This window comes from Rhinolophus sinicus, chromosome 16 (assembly GCF_057876585.1).
Source record: "Rhinolophus sinicus isolate RSI-liver-muscle chromosome 16, RSI-T2T, whole genome shotgun sequence".
Classification (NCBI taxonomy): domain Eukaryota; kingdom Metazoa; phylum Chordata; class Mammalia; order Chiroptera; family Rhinolophidae; genus Rhinolophus; species Rhinolophus sinicus.
Genome location: NC_142516.1, coordinates 147,574,851 through 147,599,660, shown reverse-complemented (window position 1 = coordinate 147,599,660; position 24,810 = coordinate 147,574,851). Strand labels below are relative to the sequence as shown.

General features: G+C 34.1%; 1 protein-coding gene across 1 annotated transcript in view; it reads left to right on the top strand.

Annotated features, from left to right (window-relative positions):
* The window catches only part of PCCA (propionyl-CoA carboxylase subunit alpha), a 358,009-nt gene that overhangs the window by 219,272 nt on the left and 113,927 nt on the right, over positions 1-24,810 (top strand). The window contains exon 19 of the mRNA XM_019754213.3: positions 16,764-16,866. Coding sequence (XP_019609772.1) covers positions 16,764-16,866 — 103 coding nt within the window. The remainder of the gene's footprint in view (positions 1-16,763; positions 16,867-24,810) is intronic.

The following is a 24,810-nucleotide window of genomic DNA, read 5'->3' as shown; positions in this document are numbered from 1 at the left end:
GTTTTCAGAAATGTGATTGTGCATCCCACATCTCTTAAACACTGTACACGGGTACCCAGAATTCTGTTAGGCTATTTTATTGCATTCCCTCTATTCAGTCATTTGGGCTAGGAAAATTAGATCATCTTTGGGTCTTTTGGCTCCTTCACCTGGCACTGAAATTTCAGAATGGTTGGGGTGGTGCATTGGAACCAGCACTGAGTGAGGTGTCAGGAGTCAGGATTTGGGTCCCAGTGCCACTACCAAGTATCAAGGTTTTACAAGCCTTTGTGCAAATGTTTCAACTTTTAATTCTAGTTTCCTCCTCTGAGAAATGGCGATGTTGGAGTGGATAATTCCTGAAATCGTGTTTAATTCTGATCCTATTTGACTTGCATGAGGCAGACGAGTTTACTTTCTGGTTTCTACTTTGACCTTCTAGTTTCTCTTTTGGTATTTGAGGAGAGGTTAAAGACTCAGGAAAAGGAACACCTTCACTATGGGCTATGATTATGCTGATGAACATACCTCAGCCTGAAAGGTTTTTAGAAATGAAGCATTCACTTTTGTGGAGGATTACTTTGGGTGTATGGAGTCAGTGTATAACCACTACTTTGAGCTCAGACTTCATAGAACATATCAAGTATCTTGACTGGCTCCAGAGCCTGTCATCAGTTTAACTCTTTTAGTTTCAGTAGCATAATGGGAAATTATATTCACTTGAATTGCAGTCATTGTGTCTACATTTGTATTGTATTTTCATTCCTTATCTGGCTTCCTGATAAAATGGACAATCAATTTTTTAGTGATTTTTACCTGACAGATGCAATTATATGGGTTTTTTTTCCTTGCTATTAAAAAAGTGTTCTTTCCTAGCTTTAGATTTATAATTCATTCATCTGTTAAGTTTTCAATTAGAAGATAAAAGTTTAAAGGTTTGGAATATGATCTTAATCTTGAAAGATAATAACATAAAAAGAAACATAAAAAAAGTAGCCACGTGAAAATAATTTCCAAGTGAAAGCAAGTATTTTTATACAGTTGTATATTGGCTCTTTTACTTACATGTCTCTGAATTTAAAAGGACATATCAAATTACTAACACATTTATACCATCTATAACAATAAAACACAACTTTTATATTACACTTGTTTCATATTGGTTCTCAGATAAGCTACTTTATTGTAACAATGAAGTTGATGTTCTGATAATTGACTGTATAATAAAAAATAATACTTTGGGCGTGTATTTGTGAGCATACAGAGCCCTACTATGCCTTTGGAAATATCTACTTTCATTTGAGCAAAGAAATCCCTTAAAAGTAGCAAGAGGGGAAAAAACTCTAATTCAATCATTTTCTTTTAAGCTTTCCTTTTTTGCAATTTCTGTTGTGATATTTTCATTTATTTAATGAGGCTGTCTTGGATTGATTTAGAAATCTGTGTGAGATTAAGCATAAAATATTGATTAAGTGGAGAAGATGTAATATTTATACATTTTTTACTAAATATTACATTTTAAAATATTTTTCTTTTCTTTAATTCTACTATAAGAGCTGAATGGAAGACAAAATAGCCTCATTATTGTAGGAGAATTTCTGTGTTCCCTGCAATGACTCCAAAAGCTCTTGCACACTTCATCAGTATTATTGTAATTCTTTGGCTGCAGGATATTTGGCAGCTGTTGCACCCCACTGACAAATCCTATTCATACTTCTTTCCCATTCACCATTGCCATTGGAGAATTGATTTCTCTCTCCTCTACTCTAACCTTTCCCAATTCATTTTGGATTGTTCAATGTGAAACATTTTAATTTCATATCATACAGCTATTCAGCTCACAATCCCTTTTTTAACCTGTCACCAGGGTAACAGCATAGCATGCTTTCTTTAGGCAATCAAGTTTTTATTTCACATGCTTAATGTTGCATTAAATGTTTGCATTGTTTAAGTCCCCCTGCCCCAATACTTTGAACTCTGGATATGTTTTATAGAATAATGAAATCCTTGATTTTTGAGTCAAATCTAAATCAATACTGCATTCATAATAAAATGTCAAATGCTTAATTTACATAATTCAAAGATTGCTATTAAAAAATCCAAGTTAGCTGATCTGTGTAAGGGAATTTTCTGTAGGCAAAGGAGGAATATTTATATATTTGTATATATAACCTTGTTCCAAGAAAAGTAGTTAAGGATGGTTTAGAGAGATTTGTCAGTGAGATCAGTAAAAATTTAAAAGTAATAAAATTGGTGCAAATGGAAAAATATATCTTTTGAAGTCATGCCTTGATTTTTCTGTATAATGGTTTTTTCTGTGTGTGTGTGTGTGTGTGTACCATAATGACTTATGTATTTGTTGATGGGTGAAGTAGTGTACTACAATAAGATTAAAATCTCTTCTAGGAGATTGATTTGGGCATTATGTTTATTAACATCTGTTCATCAGTTTACTTTAGTACTACCATTTTCTTAAAATAAACAATTTAATAATGATAGATTAGTAAAGGTGAAAATGCATATATTTAGATCTTAGTCTTTATATTAAATTAAATGGACTTAAATTTTCTTTATAGTGCTACGTTTTAATTTTTATCCCAAATAATAGTTACAATGAAATATTTTTCTGTGAGTAAATGTTTTGAAATTTGGAATATTCTAATAAATATAAAGAAATAGGCAAGGAAAGGAAGAGCAGAGACTAGTAAACTATGTTGTTTGAAAGCACTGTTATTTGAAAAGATATTAGCCTGGCAATGTCTTCATATACCATTATACGGTCTCTAAAGTTTTTACCTTAATGTATATGATAAACTCTGAATTAAGCTGCCCACTTTTTTTTTCTTTTAAACTATCTGTTTATTTTACCTTTAAAAAATCTTTTAAAAAGTGTGTGTACATATATACGTGATCCTCAATGTAGTGCTCTTTGGAATTTCTGGTTTGTAACAGTGTGTCAGACTAGTTTCATATATTGCATGCTCATATGTAACAAATAGCCCTGGATCTAGATAACACTGGTCTTCTGGAAGACCAGTATTTTGATCATCAACTTTAAAAAGGTCACTTTCTTTCAGTAAATTCCTGAATATATAGTTTAGTGATGATAACTAATTCTGAAGGTAAAAAGTTATGAGACCATTACAAACATAACAAATAGTACTCACTCCATGCTGTAAGAAAATACTAGAATAATAACAAAGCAGTTTCTGCCCTTTAGGAAACTTAAAATAGAATATAGGATGGAAAGATATTAAACAGATAATTATCCACTCTGAAGACTGTTAGCAGAAAAGACCAAGTTGTCCTGGTGAAGGGAAGGGATCTCATTTGCAGGTTTGAAACATTATCAAAATGTTAGATTTTCAATAAAAAGTTACAAGGCATGCAGAGAAACATGAAAATATGACCCATTCACATGATGTCAATAGAAACTGTTCAGGAGGGGGCCGAAATGTTTTGCTTATTATACACGACCTTAAATTACCTCTTAAAAATATGTTCAAAGGACTAAAGGAAACCAGATATGAAGAATTAAAGGATAGTATGGCAAACATGTGTCATTAAAGAGAAAATGTCAATAAAAAGATAGAAATGATTTTTAAAAAGCAAATAAAAATTCCACAGATGAAAGTACAATGCCTACAATGGAAAAGTACACTAGAGGGACTCAACAGTAGATTTGAGCTGGCAGGAGAAACAACAAATTTGAAGATCTGTCAGTTGATTTATCCTGTGTGAGGAACAGAAGGTGTGTGTGTGGGGGAACACAGAGCCTCAGAGACCCATGGGACACCATAAAATGTACTAACGTATACATGCTGAAGAGTCCCAGAAGGAGAGAAGAAATATAAAGCAGCAGAAAGAATATTTAAAGAAATCATGGCTGGAAAGTCCCCAATTTTATGAAAAACATTAATCTGCACAGTCAAGAAACTTGTAAAACTCTAACTAGGGTTAGCTCAGAGATCCACACCTACACACATCAGAGTTAAACTGTCCAAAACCAAAAAATCCTAAAAGTAGCAAGAGAAAAATGACTTATCATGTAAAAATATTCCTTAATAAGACTAGGAGTTCATAACTTATCAGATACCACTGAGTCCAAAAGAGAATGGGATGCATATATAAAGTGCTGGAAAAAAAGAATGTCAACAAAGAATACTACATCCAGCAAAACTATCCTTTCAAAACTAAGGAGACGTTAAGAAATTTCCAGGTAAATAAAACCTGAGAGAATCTGTTGCTAGCTGACCTATCTCTCAAGAAATATGAAAGGGAGTACTTCAGGGTGAAATGAAAGGACACTAAACAGAAACTTAAATACACACAAAGTAATAAAGAGCACTGGTAAATATTACTACATCAGTAAAAATAAAAGGCAGTATAAATGTATTTTTTATTTTGTAACATCTTTTTTTTTTTTTTTATGATTTAAAAGACAACTCCGTAAGTCAATAATTATAAATATAAGGCACACAATATATACAGATGTTTAATATTAAAAGTGTTTTTGTGTGACAGGAAGACAAATGAGGTCAGAGGAAATGAAGCTATATTGAAGCAAATTTTTTGTATGCTATTGCAATTAAGTTAGCATTAACTGAAACTATACTGTTTAAAGATAAGGTCCTAATTGTAATCCCCAGGTAACCACTAAGAAAATTGCTTTACAAAGTAGTCAATGAAACATCAAGAGAATTAAAATGGCACACTAGAAAATATCTGTTTAAACAAAAGAAGGCATTAATGGTGGGATTAGTGCAGGGGTTCCAAAACTGCGGCCCGCGGGCCAACTGCAGTCCGCAATCCTTTGTTAATTGGCCCGCAGCAAATTCCAAAAATATATTTAGTTTACTTAAATAAACCAGGTGAGGCAATATGTACTTCACCTCGAGTGAGTGGCCCGGCTGTTTGTGTATTTTACCGTATATGGCCCTTGGTAAAAAACATTGAAAAAAGTTTGGACACGCCTGGATTAGTGGAACAAAAAAAGATAATGACATATAGAAAGCAAAAAGCAAAATGGCAAATGTAAATCCTACCTGATCAATAAGTATTCAATGTAAATGGATTAAACACACTAATCAAGAACAGATATTGGCAGAATGGGTAAAAAACAAGATAAAGTACATGCTTTCTATAATAGACACATTTTTGATTTAAAGACACAATGTTGAAAGTGAAAGGATAAAAAGACTTATCAGACAAGTATTATATTTGTAATGCTGATATTATTACTAATACTAATATGAGAGAAAACATTTTTATGACAAAAATTGTTACTGGAGACAAAGAGGTATATTTTATAATGATAAAAGGGTCAATCCATGAGATATCTATAACAATTATGAACATAGGTCTTCACTTACCTCACTGATAAGTTCTTAGAAACTGACTTTAAGCAAAATGACATATAATGAATCCAGTTTCACCATAGACTAATTGACATAAATAAGAGTTAAGTTCCTATGGCATATTTCTGGTCACAAAAACATCACCGAACTTTTAAATAAAGATACAAAAACACTTTTAATATTAAACATTGAAATAAATGTGAGCTATACATACATTTTGGAAGGACTAATACAAATTTTCCAACCTGCTTATTCCTGTTCAGAGTTGTGGGTGGCTGGAGCCTATCTCAGCAGCTCTGGGCGCAAGTTGGGAACCAACCCTGGGCAGAATCCCTTCTTTTGCAGTGTGCACTCATACAACACTGACCCTCATTCAGACTGGGACAATTTAGACATGCCAATTCAACTCATGTGCACATCTTTGGCACCTGGGAGGAAACCAGAGCACCCAGAGAAAAACCATGAAGACATGGGGAAAACATGCAATCTCCAAATAGACAGTGGCCCCAACCTTGAATCAGTTTCTTTTCTCATCAACAGTATAACAAAACAATGTTAAATGAAATGACATATTCAAAGACCTGATGTATATGTCCAATAACACAGTTCCCAAATATATGAAGCAAAACTGAGACAATTAAAAGGAGAAATCAACAATTCAACAATAATAGTTGGATAATTTAATATATCACTTTCCATAATGGATAGGACAATGAGACAGATCAACAAGGAAGTAGAAGACTTGAACAGCAGTATAAACCAAATAGATCTAATGGATATACATAGAACAATTAATCCACCAGCAGACTGTGCAACTTCTTAAGGGCATGGGTAACATTTTCCAGGATAGATCATAACTAGCATATTTTACAGTAGTTATTTCAGCCATAAAATAAGGCTCATTAAACTTAAAACGAGGCTCATTAAATTTAACAAGATTGAAATCATACAAAGTGTGTTCTCTAACCTCAACTAAATGAAATGAGAAATCAACAACAAAAGAAATTTGGGAAATTCACAAGTATGTGAAAATTAAACAACTCACTTCTAAATAACCAATGGGTTAAAGAAATCACAAGAGAAATTAGGAAATATTTTGATACGAATGAAAACAAAAAATATAATATCATATTCAAAACATATGGGATGCATCTAAAGCACTGGTTGGTGACAAACTTAGAGCTGTAAACACGTTAAAAAAGAAGAAAGGTCTCAAATCAATCACCTCATCTTTTACTTTAGGAAAATAAGTGAAGAAGAGCAAACAAACTCCAAGCAAACAGAGAGAAGGAAATACTAAAGATTCAAGTGTAAATAAATGAAATGGAGAAAAGAAAAACAATAGAGGAAATTGTGAAACCAGAATTTGGTTCTTGGGAAAATAACACAAATGACCATCCTTTAGATAGACTGGCCAAGAGAAAAAGGGATAATACTCAAATTGCTAAAATCAGTAATGAAAAGGGGGAATGCATGCTGCCCTTCCAGAAATAAAAAAGATTATACATGTATAATGAGATCAGTTATATGCAAATTAGATAATTTAGAAAGATGCAAGCTACTGACACTGCCTAAAGAGGAAATGGAAAATCTGAATAGATTTAAAGAGCTGAAATTAGTCATCACAAAACTTCACAGAAAGAAGACCCAGGACCAGATAGCTTCACTGGTGAATTCAATGACATATTTAGAAGGAAATTAATTAATACTAATCCTTTACAAACTCTTCCAAAAATAGAAAAAGTAAAAAATTTGCATCTCATTTTATGAATCTAATATTACCATGATACCAAAGGTGATAAAGATGTCACAAGAAAACTGAAGCCCAATATCCCTCATAAATATTAATGTGAAAATCCTCGAAAAATAGCAAACTGAATACAAGAGTGAAAAAAATGATTATACACCATATTTAAGTAAGATTTATCCTACAAATACAAAATTGATTTAACTTCCAAACATCAGTCAATGTAATATACCATGCTAATGGAATAAAGGACAAAAATCATAAGATTATTTCAATAAATACAAAAAAAACACATTTGACAAAATCTAGCAGCCCTTTCACGACAAAAACAACAACACTCAACTGAGTAGGAATAGAAGGGAACTTCCTCAACCGGATGAACACCATCTATGAAACCTACAGCTAACTTATTCAATGGTGTCTGACTGAATGTTTTTCCCCTAAGGTCAGGAATAAGAAAAGCATATTTGTTGTTACTTTTCCCCCCACACTGAACTGAAGTTCCCACCTAGCGCAGTTTGGCAAGAAAAATATCAAAGTTATCAAGATGGGGAAGACAGTAAAACTCTGTAGATGATGTGATTTTTTTTGTGTGGAAAAAAGGAATTCACACAAAGAAATCTATTAGAACTAATAAATGAGTTCTAAAAAGGTTGCATGGTTATAAGAATGATATGTAAATGCCAGTCTTATTTTCATACAGTAGCAGTATACAAGCCGAAAATGAAATTAACAAAAATTTTATTTATAATAGCATCAAAAAGGACACAATACTTAAGTATAATTTTTTAAAAACAAAGTGCAAGACTCGTATACGAGGTGTGACCAAACAATACTATGAATGTTTAAAGAAAAAAATTTGTTACAGGAAAAGACACATTGCCATTAATCCCCCTCAAAACACCACTTCTTGCTTTGAACATACTTATCGTTCTTGCCACTTTCTGAAGAAGTTCTGGAAGTCTACTTTCGTGAGTGGCTTTAGTTGTGCTATCGTGGCTGCCTCGATGTCCTGAATCATTTTGACTTTGGGGAAGAGCCAGAAGTCACACAATGCCAGATCCAGTGAATAAGGTAGATGAGGACACACCATAATGTTTTTATCTGACAGAAATTGCCGTATACCAGAAGTGATGTGTGACACGGAGCGTTGTCATAACAGAGGATGATTTACGGCACACTCTAAAACACACCTTCTCTCAACCGTAGCTCACACCCACTGACTGCACTGAACAAGTTGAAATTTACCACACACTGTTACTAAGCTCCGACGCACTGCTTCCCATGTTAAAAATCCCTGCCTTTCCATTGGATGGCACTCGGCAGCAGCATTCACTGTATTCTTTGATCACAACAGAAAGACTCCATGTCACACATCACTTCTGGTATGGCCATTTCTGTCAAATAAAAACATTATGGTGTGTCCTCATCCACCTTATTCACTGGATCTTGCACCATGCGACTTCTAGTTCTCCCCTAAAGTCAAAATGAGCATGAAAGGTAAACGTTTTGAATTGATTCAGGACATCAAGGCAGCCACAACAACGCAACTAAAGCCACTCACAGGAGAGGACTTCAAGAACTGTTTCAGAAAGTGGCAAGAATGATGGGGTAAGTGTGTTTGAAGTGAAGGGGAGTATTTTGAGGGAGATTAATGGCAATGTGTCTTTTACTGTAATAATATTTATTTAAACATTCACTGCATTTTTTGATCACCCTTGTACACCCTCGTCGAGGATGGCTATAATCAAAAGATAATAACAAAATATTGGTGAGGAGATACAGAAATTGGAACCCTCACACATTCCTGGTGGGAATTTATGAGTAAAATATTGCAAACCTGGAAATAATTTGGCAGTTTCTTAAAATGTAAGACATTACCATATGACCCAACTTAGCCATTCCACTCGTAGGTATATACCCAAGGGAAGTGAAGTCATATGCCCACATAAATGTTGTTTACAGAGGTTCATAGTGGCATTTTTTTCATAATAAACAAATAGTGGCAACAATCCTAATGTCCATGAAAAGATAAATGGATATATAATATTAAAATATGGTATATTTATAGAATGAAATATTACTCATCAAAAATAAATGAAGCATTGATACTTCCTACAACACTGATAAAGTTTGAAAACATTATGTTAAATGAAATAAGGCAGTCACAATAGACCAATTGATTCCATTTGTATGAAATATCTAGAAATAGCCATCGCTATAGAAGAGAAAGTATATGAGTATTTGCATAGAACTGCAGAGGTTGTTGGGGCAATATAGAGTGATTATTAATGGGTCCAGAGTTTCCTTTTTGGGATTATGAAAATGTTTTAGAAGTGTTTGCTGTGGTGAATACAAAATTCTGTGTATATACTAAAATACATTGAATTGTATACTTTGAGATGGGTTAAATTTATGATGTGTGAATTTTATGTTAGTGGCTGTTTAAAATTTTAAGAAATTGTTACGTGTTGTATATTTTCTCTGGAATTTATAATTGTTATATGGAAGTGGCTTAGTTGGAAATAAATTACACTGCCACTTTTACAGGAACTGGAACTTTTCGATGTTGTTTTAACTTTGAATCACTCACATTCAAAGGCAGAGGAGGAAAGAAAGGAGAGACTACTGGTTCACAAATATGTACCACTTCTACTTTCCAGGTAGTAGCCCAGGAACTCTTGACATCCCTACTTGCAAAGGTTATTCATGTCACTAAACTGAGAGCAATCATATAAACATATTTTATAATTATGAGAAGAAATATTCTTAAAGAAGACTCCATCATGCCTTGAAGAAAGATACAATGATGTCTTATTTTAATTCCTAAAATTTGAACTTCTGTTATAGCATTTGGAAATAAATATGCAGAATTATAAGTGAAGCCAATCTGAAAAGCCTACCTTTTGTGTGATTCTAGCTATATGGCATTCTGAAAAAGGTAAAACTATGGAGACAGTAAAGATCAGTGGTGGCCAGTGATTTTGGGGGCAGGAAGGCAGGTTGAATAGATAGAGCACTGGGTTTTTAGGGCAGTGAACCTATTTTATATGATATCCTAATGGTAGATACATGTCCTCATACGTTTGTTCAAACCTCTAGAATGTACAGCACAAAGAGTGAACTCTAATGTAAACTATGGATTTTGGTTAACAATATTGTGTCAACATTGGCTCATCCATTGTAACAAATGTGCTACACTAATGCAAGATGTTGATAATTCAGGACACTTGTGTCAGAGGTAAGGTGAGTGAGGATATATATGAACTCCCTATACTTCCTGCTCAAGTTTTCTGAAAACCTAAAACTGCTCTGAAAATTAAGTATTAATTTTAAAAAAAGCAAAAAACTGAAGGTAAGAGATTTTAAAGAATATTAACCAGCAAGCCACAGAGGGGGAGGAAATATTCACAATTCATAAATGTGACAAAGGCTTTCTATCCAAAATAAAGGACTCCCCCAAATCAATAATAATAAGGCCTATATCCTAATGAAAAATGGGCAAAAACTTGAGTACAAGTGGCCAATAAGCAGTAAGGTTGAAGTACTCAACATTATTAGTCATAAGAGAAATGCACATTAAACTATAATAAGATGTGGTTTCTCAGCCACTGGCCTGGCTAGAAAGTAGAAAAACTAACACCACCAAGTGGTGGCAAGGATATGGAGCAAATTCCATTGCGGTGGGAGTAGAGATATGTTTTAATACTTTGGAAAACTGTGGAAGTTTTTATGAAACTAAACATATGTTTACCACAGTATTTTCACTCCTGGATTTTTTATCCACAAGAAAAGAAAACATAGGTCCTCAAAAAAGACCTGTACAAGGAATATTTATTGCAGCTTTATTCATAAGAGCCCCTAACTGGAAACAACCCAAATATCCTTCAATAGAAGGGTAAACTAATTTTAGTATGCTTGTACAATAAGTACCACTCCGCAATAAAAGCAGAATGAATTATTCAGCATGATTGAACCTCAGAGACATATTGGGCAAAAAAAAAATAAAGCCACACGTAAAAGTACGTATTTTTGGAGTCTGTTTATGTGAAACTTTAGTCTAAACGATGGTTCAACTGTTGGGTGGAAGGGGCATTTGTACTAGAAAAGTAAAAGGTGGAACATAAAATTTGTGGATTTCACTGTATGTAAATTGTATGTTAATATTTAAACAAATAACAGGGTTGTTGAAATAATAGACGAGGATTTTAGATATTACACCCAATGGTGATGATGATAATTCTTCTTTGGCATTTATGTGCCAAGCACTAGTCTAAGCATTCTATTTTGCTTTTATCTCATTTAATCAACACGTCAGTTAGGTATTCTGACTGTCTTTGTCTTGAGCCTGTGGGGGTGATGGCTACTCTAGATTGCCTTCCCGGGCTACTTGTCCCCAAGATTTAAATTGAGAACCTTAAATCATTTTTGGTGGAAGAAGGAAATAGGGTGTGTATAATTTTAAAATATATAAGATTATAGCAACATTATTATTTGTTTCTAGGTTCACTTGTTATCATTTGTAATGCTAATGACACTAAACTTGGGTGTGTTCCCTATTTCTAGGCACTATTTTGTGGTACATGCTCTTCTACAAGGACTCATATAAGCAAATGTACACATTTTAAATTGCATATAGGCAGAATTCTATTCCTCCACTATGACATTTTCTAGCTTTGAAGGGATTCTCTGAAAGTGCTGCTTTTATCTTTCTTCTACAGTGATGAACTTTAATGTTGGAGTGTTGTAAGTTCTCACATAATAAGACTTAGATTTTTGTTTGGTTTGGCAGTAGACTTCTGTTTAAAATTCCTTTAATCTGTTCATTCCATGCTTTTTACATTCATCTTGATCGCTGATGGCTTCTCTGCAGAATTTTACAAGAATTTATTGCACTAATAAAACTTGTATTTGTGACTCTTCCTCCATCCCTACTTCCTAAAAGTGGATTTTTCAGTGAACTGCTGAATTTTTGTCGTCTTTAGATTTCTTTTTTTTTTCCTGGAGGAAATAAGAAACAATTCATATGCTAGATCTAAAGTTTCATTAAAATTGCTTATGCCCTGTCTCAGGCATTTAAAGTGGGCCATCTGTCTAAACATCTCTCTCTTTTTTTTCTGATCATTTCCTCGACTTATTCATGAGCCATGGGAGGGCTCCTTTGTAGTCTCCACGTAGCTGGTTCTGTCTACCCCCACTGAATACATCTATGTGCTTGCATAACATATCTTTTCACCGTGCTGGAAATTCTCTGAACTTGGTTCAGATGAATGGCCCACTTTTCTGAAGGCCTTTTTCTTCCTGCGAAGATTTGTATGCAGAAGCTGACCTCTGCGGCTATGGAATGCAGCATATTATTCTTGATCATTTTACAGACCACCCACTGTGAAAGTTATGATGAAGGATTGCTTAATGATTCTTTGACCACTAACATTGTTTTAACTCAGTATTTCACTCCTAAATAGGTAATGGCACAATTGAAAACCGGCTTTTCTGAGTGTCTGATAATATGGTTTTGAGATGCTTATAATCCCTGCTAACTAAAGATGCTGTTAGTTATTTTTACATAAAATCTGCTTTAAAAAATGGCATGTAGTAGCAATGTATTTGAGTTAGTATTCCTTGTACTTTTTTGATTAAAATATTCTAATAAGTTAAATGTATTAGCATTAACATTTGTGACAATTAGCTGATAGTTTTTGTCATAAAATATAGAAAAATTTAGTTATGTTGACCATATTCATTGTGGCTGGCTGATGATAATCAAAGTAGACAGGTCTGGGTAAGAGCTATTATTTGATTTGTTTTGTGAGTAGCTGTTCATGGGAATTACTTTTGCCATTTTTTTTTGTGGGAGGGGGTTGCTTGTGGTTTGAAGCAGTAGCTTCAATGATACCAGCTTTGCAGATAACTTAGTAAGTTGTATAGATGAAATTTTTGATCAGATGGCAGCCTCGTTCACCAGATACCTACTTCAATAAAGGAAGCTGTTTTCTGTGTGTCATTACTATGGTGAGTTGAGTGAAGCAGCTCCAAGAGTTCCCCCCCTCTTTTCAGAGAGTCATTTATAAAAATCTTGTCTGAGACTATTTTAGATATGCTGGCTGAATGTAATTCTTTTTTTAAATTTAAAATATAACTTTAGATAATTATTACCATTAAAAACATGTTTGTGCTGGGGGAATTGCTATCAATCATTGTTAGTGTTGTTTCAATGATTTTGTAGAAATAGAGCATATGTACTTTTAGGTTGGTATGTATTATCTTTATAGTTTATTATAGTTGTATTTCTACTGCAGATCTTTTTATATTTATATGGGCATATATGCTCAAACCCATCTATTTAAAAACAGAACAAAACAAAACTACTTTCAAACTTACATAAAGCCAGAAGGAATCTTAACACGTTTTGTTGGTAGAAGAGTGAACTCTTAAAGAGATTCCACAGTTTGACCATTTTTTCTTGATATCTCAAGGTCTTGCTTTCACAGTAAAGCCTCTTTCCTATAACCTACTAACATATTACATTAACAGAAATTGTTAGAAAAGTGCCATTTCAGGAGTTGTGTGCTCAGAAGAAGCAACAGCTTTACCCTGTTACTTCCCCAACTCTTCTCTGATCCATTATTTTACAAGTGCACAATTTTTGGCTCAAAAGGAGAAGAATTCCCTGGTACATGGCTAGTAAGAGAATGGGCTGAGATTAGACCTCCTCAGCATTTTAACTCAAAAGAGCCTGTGCTCTTTCCACAAGATCCCTCTTGGGGCAGGTTATAACATATATGAAACAGATGTGGATCAAAATAAAACAATGGGAAAATAAATAGTAGTTAGGTTCAGTACTATCTGACCACCATCTCACCACCATCTGTAAGATTGATTTCTGTGGGAAAATGTGTTCCGGGTTCCAACAGGATGTCAGGATCAATAACTTCCCAACTCCTCTGGAAACAGGGCTTGTTGCCTAACTTAAAGGGGTCTCCACGCTTTCTTGAAAGAGTTACCTCCATTGGGCCACTAAGTTGTGAAAATATTAAGCACATAATACAGGTTAAATGGAAGGGAGATCACTGAAGTTTGTAGTATGGTTAGGAAACAGTTTATGAGAGAGAGAATATTATTGAAGAATCTGTGAGTTTGAGAAACAGAGAGCAGGCATCCAAGTTTCTTTAAAGGGATTTGAATTAGGGGGGAAATATGAGTATAGCCCTAGAGTTAGGACTAGTGATAATAATAAAAGTTAACGTTTATGTGCATTAGTTAATTTAATCCTTAATACATTACAATGAGGTAGATACTATGATTAGCTTAATTTTGTACCTAAGGAAACTGAGACTTAAACAGTTTGCTCAAGGTCAGAAGTAATTAATGGCGGATCTGGGTTGTCTACCAACTTTTGCAGGTCACCTGAGTTTATAACCACGGTGCTTAGTTCTCCTGATCCTCTTAGCTTGGCTTGGCTAAAGTTTATGAAGCAAACTTTGTCAAGTTTGTAAACCACTGGCTTGGTTTGTGGAGCAATTTAAGAGCTTGGACCAACCAGATATACAAGTCAGAGAATAATCATCAGAAATGAAATTGGATACAAAGATTGGGGCCTTATTTTTAAGGAACTTGAATGGTAGGTAGCTAATTAAAATTTAACCTGATGTGAAGTAGAAAACCATGGAACAATCCTGAGCAGGAGAATAACGTAATCATCCAGGAGAGCCAAGATTTAAGAAAGCCATGTTGCACAGTAATCTAGCTGAGAGGGTGTTTTCTGTCATCACAATACCCCGGAGAGGTCAGGGAGGCAACCCCATTTGAAAGCAAACAAAGTGAAGTCTAGTGAGGCCATGTACCTACATCATCCAAGAGCGGCCCAGTAGCAATCTAGGAGCTCAAGTCTCACTCAGTAACTCATGCTCTGTCCCTGGGGTGACTTGGCCTCCCTGTGCAGTGTTCGCACACAGTAGATGCTCCTCAAGTGCTTTCACACTTCCCCACCTGTGCTGGAGGCTGAGGATATAAAACTAAGGCATGATCGTGGTAGTCTTTTAGGAGCCCACGGGCCAATGGGAGAGACAAACAGAAACATGCCCTGTGGAAAAGGTGCCCAAACAGGTGGAGTCGGGCACAGAAGTGCTCCGCCCTCGTCTTCCTGTACCTCCGCTTGAGTTCTCTCCCCTCTCCCTCTTGTGTGCTCCCCTGTTGTTCTTTCTTGCTCTCAAGTGTGAAGCTCTGTCCTCTGGAACAATCCGCTTCAAATTGCCAAAAAAAAATTTTCCAAGTCTACAGTGTGCACTATTACTGATTTGTCGATGCATTCTTTTTACTTTGATTTTCACTTCCATAGTATTTAAAGCATTTCTTTATCTTCAGAAAATAATGAGTAGTGGGCTGAATACAAGTAGTCACCTACATTATCAATCATCCTGTATTAGACATTGTGTCCAGAAGTGATGTGAATATACTGTGTTTCCCCGAAAATAAGACCTAGCTGGACAATCAGCTCTAATGCGTCTTTTGGAGCAAAAACTAATATAAGACCCGGTTTTGTTTTACTATAAGACCGGGTCTTATTTTACTATAAAACCGGGTAAAATATAATATAATATAATATAATATGATGCGATGCGATGTGATGCGATGCGATGCGATACAATATAATATATAATATATAATACCGGGTCTTATATTAATTTTTGCTCTGAAAGATGCATTCAAGCTGATTGTCTGGCTAGATCTTATTTTTGGGGAAACAGGGTAGTCAAAGTTTTAGTGATGATGACTTTTTTATAATTGACTATGTGGAGAATCCTTATGAAATCAGTGTGTGTGTGGGGGGGGGGGGGCGATTAAATTAAAACATAACCTGCAACATTTTTTCAGAACTATGGCTTAAGCCAGAGTCTGGATACTACATGTTTATTGCTTAGTAAATATTACTTCACAACTATAAATAATGTAAACATACAATACTTAGGTTAATTCAGAAATGATTAAAATTTTGTAAATTTAAAAATTGTGTGAAACATTTGTATTCTAAAAATGTTTTTGTCTCTGGCTGCTTGACCCAATTTGTCTGGACTATTAATATTGATAGTACATAAGAAAAGACCTGTGTGTGAAGACCGGCATCAGTGATGTTGTATCTTATCAAAAAAAGAGACAAAAAATGAAACTTTTGGAGGTGGTGGAAAGTTTATTACCTTGATTGTAGTGATGATAACATGGGTGAATAAATATGTCCAAATTTACCAAGTTGTGGATGTTAAATATGGGCAGTTTTTTGCCTACCAATTATTGCTCATTAAACTTGGTAAACAGAAAAGACTAGCTAGCACTGTAATTTTTTAAAAACAGTCTTGGACAGTAACCACATATTGAGAAGAAATTAATATTACGTAAAGGAGGTTAATTTTTGAAGGACTGTCACAATTAAGCAACTCAAAAAGTAGATGATGGTACCAGAATGATTGCTGTTGTCCTTGGAGTGTCTGTTTCATTTTTCCTTTTTAAAAGTCTCTTTAGTTTAAATCTGAAATCTTTTTTTCCAAGGGTAGAACCTTTTAAATAAAATGTTCAAAAATATAGTCTTTGGTAGTTTTACTTTGCACACTTACTATTAAAAAAAATCAGTTAACTGAGAAAGAATAATATAAAATTATTAACTTTTTCTTTTCTTTCTATTTCAGAGTTCCTATTGTTAAACCACAAGTGGCTAACTGGGAGCTTTCAATAAAATTGAATGATGAAGTCCACGCTGTTGTGGCATCAAACAGTGGGCCAGCGTTCTCCGTAAGTTTTCTTTCTTTTTTGGTAATCTTGACATTATGAATATTTAAAACAATTTCTAACATCTTCAGTCATTCTCATCTTTTGAATCTATAACATAGTTATGTATTTGTTTCATCTTTAGGAAGCTGAATGTAAATGGAAATTTTTGTTCTCTGATGGCAATTAGGAAATACATTTCTAGATGTAGCCACATTCTAAACCCACTCCCTGATACCTGATTCATTTTTCTTTTGTTACTGAGATACTTTTGGCTTTGTTATAAAGAAGAGCATCTTTAATTATAATTCCAAACGTATGATAGCTGTGGTAGGTAACCATTCTTTTAAAACAAGTAATCTGAAACCTCATATAACATTTTCTTGAGATTTCATGTTGTGAGACATTCTTGAGGCTAAAGTTATCTTATGGTCACATTCCTTTTGTTTTGAAGAACTTAAACCCTTTGGATAGTATCCATGACAGAACTGCTCTAATTCTTGTCTGTACTGAACAATGTTTCAGTAAGACTTAGTGTTTGTACTGAGGTATGAGTAATATGTTTAAATTCTATTGTTTGCCATTGCCAGAAAAATACCATGAAGAGTTACTATTTTAACTAGTGTCATTTTTCACTTTCAGCATGAACCCACAGAAACTGCTATATAATTAGCATAATAAATATTATATTCATCTACATTTCTTTTCTCATGGCTAAGTGGCACTGCAATGTCATTTTGTTTTGGGGAAAAATGACTTTTTATCAAAAGATTTAAACAGGATATGAAAATCAAAATAATATAATTTCACTGAAATAAGACCTGCTGAGGTTTTGAGGTGCATGGCAGTTTCTTGATCCCAGCTAGAAAACACCACAAGTCAAGAATTAATGAGAATTCATTTATTCAACACATACTTACAATGTGCTGACTGTGTGCTAGATAAGTGCTAAGCGGTTACACTGGAGAGGCTGATGTTCTATGTAGTAGTCAGTAACAAGGAAGTGAGATTAATTCATGAATTAAGGATAGTCTCCTTGGTTGTCTTTACATTTTGTAGTTCCTTCTATATGCCAAAATTGCCAAAGAACTTATTACTAAAAGATATTTCACTCAAGTCCCTTAAAATGAAAGCTATGATAGAGTTTAAACGGTTGTTCTATGATATATTTTGTGACAAACTTATGTGATTCTTTACGTTCCTCCTTTCTATATGATCATTTAAAAAATAGTTTTATAAGTGCACAGTTAACTGTACATCAGGTTGAGTAGCAAATTATATGTATTGAATAGTAGAGAGTATTAATATAATGTAGCATTTTCCTGGGGGAAGGTTAACTTTACAAAAATGTAGACTTTAGCATAATTTTCAGTTCTGTCCTGAGTCACCACTGTAGTGGTAATCTGATACCCCAATACTATGTTTTTCTAAGCGGTGCCTTGCGTTAATAAGAAAACTGCTCGGGTTACTTCTTAGAGCTGCTATTTCTCTGTGCTTGTTTAGATTCCATGTTGAAACACTAGAGACCATTGGCCTGACAGCTCAAGTGGTGTCTTTGAATTTTTACTGTAGAATTATCTCCTGTTGCACTTTTCAGTTCCTGAGGAGAGTAGTGCTGTTTTAAAACAATATCAAAATTAATGCATTAAAAAATTCCTTGAAAGATATCCACCTTGATATATAGTATCAAAAACTACTTCCCATATTTATTGGCTTAGCTATCAGAAGCGTCAAACCTAATAAAAAGAGACTACTTTTGATATATATTCCTTTTTCCTAAGCATATTTGTATTGAGCTTCATTCAGCATTGGTATTACGAAGGTAGTCAAGTTGAATAGTGAAGAGTAAGTAAAGACTCACTGGTATGAAGGTTTTAATAGTGTGGAACCCTGCTTTTGGGGTCTCAGAGGGGAGAGGTGTGACTATGCATATTTACTTTGTTTTCTAGATCACCTACTGCCACATCACGAAAAATTAATTAGCCTAGAGCTGACAGTTAATGAGCACAGAGCTAGTACAGGCAAAGTCATAGTTGTTTAGCCCACAGTGTGCTTCAGATATTCCAAGGTTTAGAGTTCTTTTATTTAGTGAAAAAAATTAACTTATAAGATATTTCAAGTTAGGAAAGTACAGCAGATGTACAGATCTTCCATACAGATATCCTATTAAAGAAAAAAATTATCGATACAGCTACATCACTTCCTTACACCATCCTACTCTGCCCTTTTCCTCCCCACGGGTGAGCGCTATCCTGAAGGTGCGCTGTGTCCTTCTTGTACATGTTGTTACACACATTCACTATGTATATACTCGTATGTACCATAATAGTGAAACGTAAAGTGAAAATATAAATACTTAATGATATTATTTATGTAAGATTTAAAAATACACAAAACAAAACCAATTCCATTTACACTAGCATAAAAATGAATAAGATACTTAGGAATAAACTCAGCGATGGAGGAGAAAGACTTGTACACTGCACACTACAATACACTTGAAGCTACAAAACGTTGCTGCAAGAAATTAAAGATGATGCAATAAATGGAAAACCATTTCATGTTCATGGATTGAAAGACTTAATGTTGTTAGGATGTTAATACTACCCAAAGCGATCTACAGATTCAATACAATCCCTATCAAAATCCCAACCAAGTTTTTGCAGAAATAGAAAAATCCATCCTATGATTCATATGGAATCTCAAGTGGAATAGCCAGAGCAATTTTGAAAAAGTACAAAGTTGGAGAGCTCACATTTCCTGATTTCAAAACTTGTTACAGAACCATAGTAATTGAAACAGTGTGGTACTGGCATAAGACAGACACATAGACTAATGGAATAGAATTGAGGGCCCAGAAATAAACCCTTAGTTATATGGTCAAATGATTTTTGACAGGAGTGCTGAAACCAGTCAAAGGGAAAAGACAAACTTCTCAACAAAAAGTACTGGGAAAAGAGGATATCCACATGCAAAACAATGAAGCTGGACTTTTACCTTACACTATATGCAAAGTTAACTAAAAATGTGTCAAATAACTAATTGTAAGTGCTAAAACTGTAAAACTCTTAGAAGGAAACACAAGGGAAAAGCCTTATAACACCGGATTTGATGGTGATTTCTTGGATAATGACATCAAAAGTACAGTCAACAAAAGAAAAATAAAAGATAAATTAGACTACATCAAAAATGTAAAACTTTTGTGCATCAAGGAACACAATCAACGAATGAAAAGGCAATCCACAGAATTGGAGAAAACATTTGTGTATATCTGACTAGGAGCTATTATTCAGAATGTATAAAGAACTCCATCAAGTCAATAGCAAAACAAACACACTAACCAACTTAAAAATGGACTTGAATAGACATTTTTCCAAATAAGATATACAAATGGCCAATAAACACATGAAAAGATGCTCAATATTACTAATCACTAGGGAAATACACGTCAAAACCACAATTGGACACCATTTCACAGCCTTGAGGATGGCTGCTATAAAAAACAAAAAATCCAAAAAATAATAAGTATTGGCGATGATGTGGAGAAATGGGAAACCTTGTGTACTGTTGGGGGAGTGTGAAATGGTACAGCTTCTGTGGAAAGCAGTGGTTTTTCAAAAATTTTAAAGTAGAACTACCATATGATCCAGCAATTCTGCTGATTATTTATCAAAAAAAAAAAAAAAAAAAAATGAAAGCAGCGTTCTGACAGATATCTGCACACCCATATTCAGAACATTATTCACAATAGCCAAGAGGTGGAAGCAACCTAAGTGTTCACGGACTAATGAACGAATAAACAAAATGTGGTATATCCATACAATGGAATATTATTCAGCCTTAAAAAAGAAGAAAATTCTGACACATGCTACAGCATGGATGAACCTTGAGGACATTATGCTCAGTGAAATAAGCCAGTTACCAAAGGATACTCTATGATTCCAAATCATACAATACCCAGAGTAGTCAAATGCACAGATACGGAAAATAAAATGATGGTTGCCAGGGGCTGGGAGGAGAATGAGGAATTGTTGTTTACAGAATATAGAGTTTTAGTTTTGCAGGATGAAAATAATTCTTGAGATGGATGGTGGTAATGGTAGCACAAAAATGCGTGTATATTCAATACCACTGAACTGTACACTTAAAAATGATTAAGATGGTACATTTTATATTACCTAAAATTTTAAAAATACACAAACCAGTGTAAATTAGTATTTTTAATGAAAAATTAAAAAGTGGGGAGGATGAAAATTTGGGGAAATGAAGAAAGCACCGTAGACATAAGGTTAAGTGAAGAAGTAGAAGAGGTGAAGCATTTTACATGTTTTAGGTCTATTCTGATCTGAATACAAGTGTGAGAATGAATAGAATAAGAATTAAGTATGAAACATGGTAAACACAAAGTTGAAATATTATTTAGCTTATTAAGATGATAAACTCAAAAGTATCAAAAACAAACTTATTTTTATTTATATTATTTTCACAATTCCCTTCTGGATTCCTAAGATGGTTTCCATTTCTCTTTTATTCTGTGTAATGTGAAACTGGACAAAATAGTTCATAATATTAAGGAAAAGTTTAATGCATTTGTTATCTCAAATATGATGAAGGACTAAATTCGTATTGAAGACAATTCACTTTAGAGAAAAATGTCAGAGTGCTCTTGATGTGAAGAAAATTAGCTTAGGAATTCAGCCTTTCCAAAGATGGAAAAATGAGTACTATATATGAACTCCATTTTTTTTTTTTTTGCCTGATAATTCATGTTAATTAGTAATAAACTAGAAAACATTTATATATGATCCTAGATATCATTTGTTACAGTGAACACTGATTGACATTTTTCTAAAGACCTTGTAAACTACTTCTTAAAAATTACCAGAATTCTTAGACAATTGAATTTTGGCATACCAATATAAGTTTTGTGCTAATGGCTAAAAAGAAAAAATCTAAATGATCAAAAGCAACATTTAGTATGGTCAAGGAAAATAATTTTTTCAGTTTTTTTTTAAACTTTTCAGTTCATTTTACTAAAGGAATTATTTTTTGTCTGTTTTTTTTTTTTTATAGAAAGGTCAAAACTTAACTTTTTGATAGACATAAAACTTTGCTGCAGTTTTCGATTACAATCAGAATCTTTTCCTTCTTCCAATTTCAAGTAAGTTATGTATTGATAAAATTTACATTAAAAGTTAAATGTCAGAGATCCACTTTTAGAAACTGCAGTTCTGTGGAGCAGACCAAGTATAATTGGTGAAAATTGTAAAAATCTCTGTTTGCAGATGACATGTGGTTGTATATAGAAAATCCTAAGAAATTCATTAAGATACTATTACAATTAATAAATTTAGCAAAATAAAAATATAAAAATCAATTGTATTTCTATTCACTTGCCATAAACAATCCAAAAATAAAATTATGAAAATTAATAAGAGCATCAAAAGAATGAAATACGTATGAATAAATTTAACAGGAGTGCAAAATTTATCCTGTGAAAACTACAAACTGTTGAAAAAGAAATGAAAGAAAATCCAAATAAAGAGAAAACATTTCATATTCGTAAGTTGAAATACTGGTAAGATGGCAGTACTTCCCAAATTGGGATGCAGTGTAATTCTTATCAGAATCCAAACTTTATTTTTGTCAAAAATTGACAAACTGATATTAAAATTCATATGGAAACCTAAGGGACCCAGAGTAGCCAAAACAATCTTGAGAAAAAGAACAAAGGTAGAGAACTCACACTTCCCCCTTTCTTTTTTTTTTTTTTTTAAATATATATATCTTTTTTTTTATATACGATTTTTTTTATTGGGGAAGGGGCGCAGGACTTTATTGGGGAACAGTGTGTACTTCCAGGACTTTTTTCCAAGTCAAGTTGTTGTCCTTTCGATCTTAGTTGTGGAGGGTGCCGTTCAGCTTCAAGTTGTTGTCCTTTCAGTCTTAGTTGCAGGGGGCACAGCCCAACATCGCTTGCGGGAGTTGAAGCGGCAACCTTGTGGTTGAGAGGACATACTCCAACCAACTGAGCCATCTGGGAACTCAGTGGCAGCTCAGCTCAAGGTGCCGTGTTGAACTCCAGTTGCAGGGGGCACTGCCCACCATCCCTTGCAGGACTTGAGGAGTTGAACTGGCAACCTTATGGTTGAGAGCCCACTGGCCCATGTGGGAATCGAACTGGCAGCCTTTGGAGTTAGGAGCATGGAGCTCCAACCGCCTGAGCCACCGGGCCGGCCCACACTTCCCCCTTTCAAAACTAACTAGAAAACTGTCTTGTAATAAAGAGAGTGTAGTATTTGCATAAAGATAAACATATGGATCAATAGAATTGAGAGTCAGAAATAAACCCATAAATGTATGATCAAGTGATTTTTGACAAAGGTGGCAAAATAATTCAATGGGAAAAGAAGTCTTTTCAACAAATGGTGCTGAACAACTGGGTATCCACATGTTAAAAAAATGAAGTTGGATTCCTACCTCATATTCATATTGAGTTTGTGTATCAAAATTAATGTCAAATGGATAAAAGATTTAAACGTAAGAGATAAAATCATAAAACCCTTTGAAGAAAACATAATGATACATCTTTGTGACCTTACCTATGGCAGTGGTTTCTTAGATATGACACTAAAAGCACAAGCAACAAAAGAAAAAAATATATAGATAAATTGGTCTTTCTCAAAATTAAAAGTATTTGCAAATCATATATTTAGGAAAGCACTATACTTGAAATACATAAAGAGAACTTACAGTGTAATAATAAAAAGACAACCCAATTAAAAATGGGCAAAGGATCTGACTAGACATGTCTTGAAAGAACATATACAATTGCCAACAAGCACATGCAAAGATGTTCAACCTCATTAGTCACCAGGGAAATGCAAATCAAAACCACAGTGAGATAGCAACACACACCCACTAGGATGGCTACAATCAAAAGTCAGAGAACAGCAAATGTTGTTGAAGATGTAGAGAAATTGGAATGCTCATAGATTTTGGTGGGAATGTAAAATGGTGCAGCTGCTTTGGAAAACACTGGCATTTCTTCAAGTGGCTGTGTATCTGGGTTATCCAGAACCTTGACTCAGATCTAGCATGAGTATTTAATCATGAATATTAAGTAAGTATTTTTAGACTTACTTATATCCTTGTTACTATGGTAGATGTATTTTACCTTCTAAATATTTCAAATTATTTTTCCAAATAATTATTGCCTGGGCTGGATGTCAGCAACTCAAAGATGAATTAAATAGGAACACACACACACACTCACTCATTTACCCTTCTGCAAAATAATTTGATGACATTCATCAAAGACTTTGCAAATATTTATATTCTTTGGTCCACTAATTTCATTTCTAGAAATCTGCCCCAAGGAAGCAATGAAAAATTGCTAATATGAATATGATATTGTGTTGGGGAAAAAAAAGAGATGAGTTAAAGGCAGTTTACATTGGCGGTATCCACATAAACAATCTCTAGTTAGGGTGGTAATGGGAAGGCAGACTTGAAAGTAATTAAAATATAGTGATAAATGCCTTAATAGAGGTGCCTTCAACTAACTCAGTTCAGGAAAGAAAGAAGAATACACTCAACTGCCTGGGGGAAGGAAGATCTAGGGGAACGTGAAGTTGTACTTGAGAGAGATGACTAAATGACTAACCACTTAGACCGTAATTTATGTATGAACCAGGATTTGCCTCGAAATCATAGTATAGGAAAAACACTGGGAAGTGGTAGCATAGGAGAGCAAAGTTGGTTGAAAAATCAGGTATCTTCTCTAAGTAAGTAACTTTAACGTCTTCTTAGGGAAGTGTATGCTTCCTTTATTTCAGTATTTGTTTTCCATAAACAGTAGAGTGAGGAAACGATTTCCCAGTCTCGTTCTAGTTGCATTGTTATTTTTGATATTTATTTTAGCCTGTTCAAAGCTATTTTCATGAAGCAACAGATTATTTTGGTCTG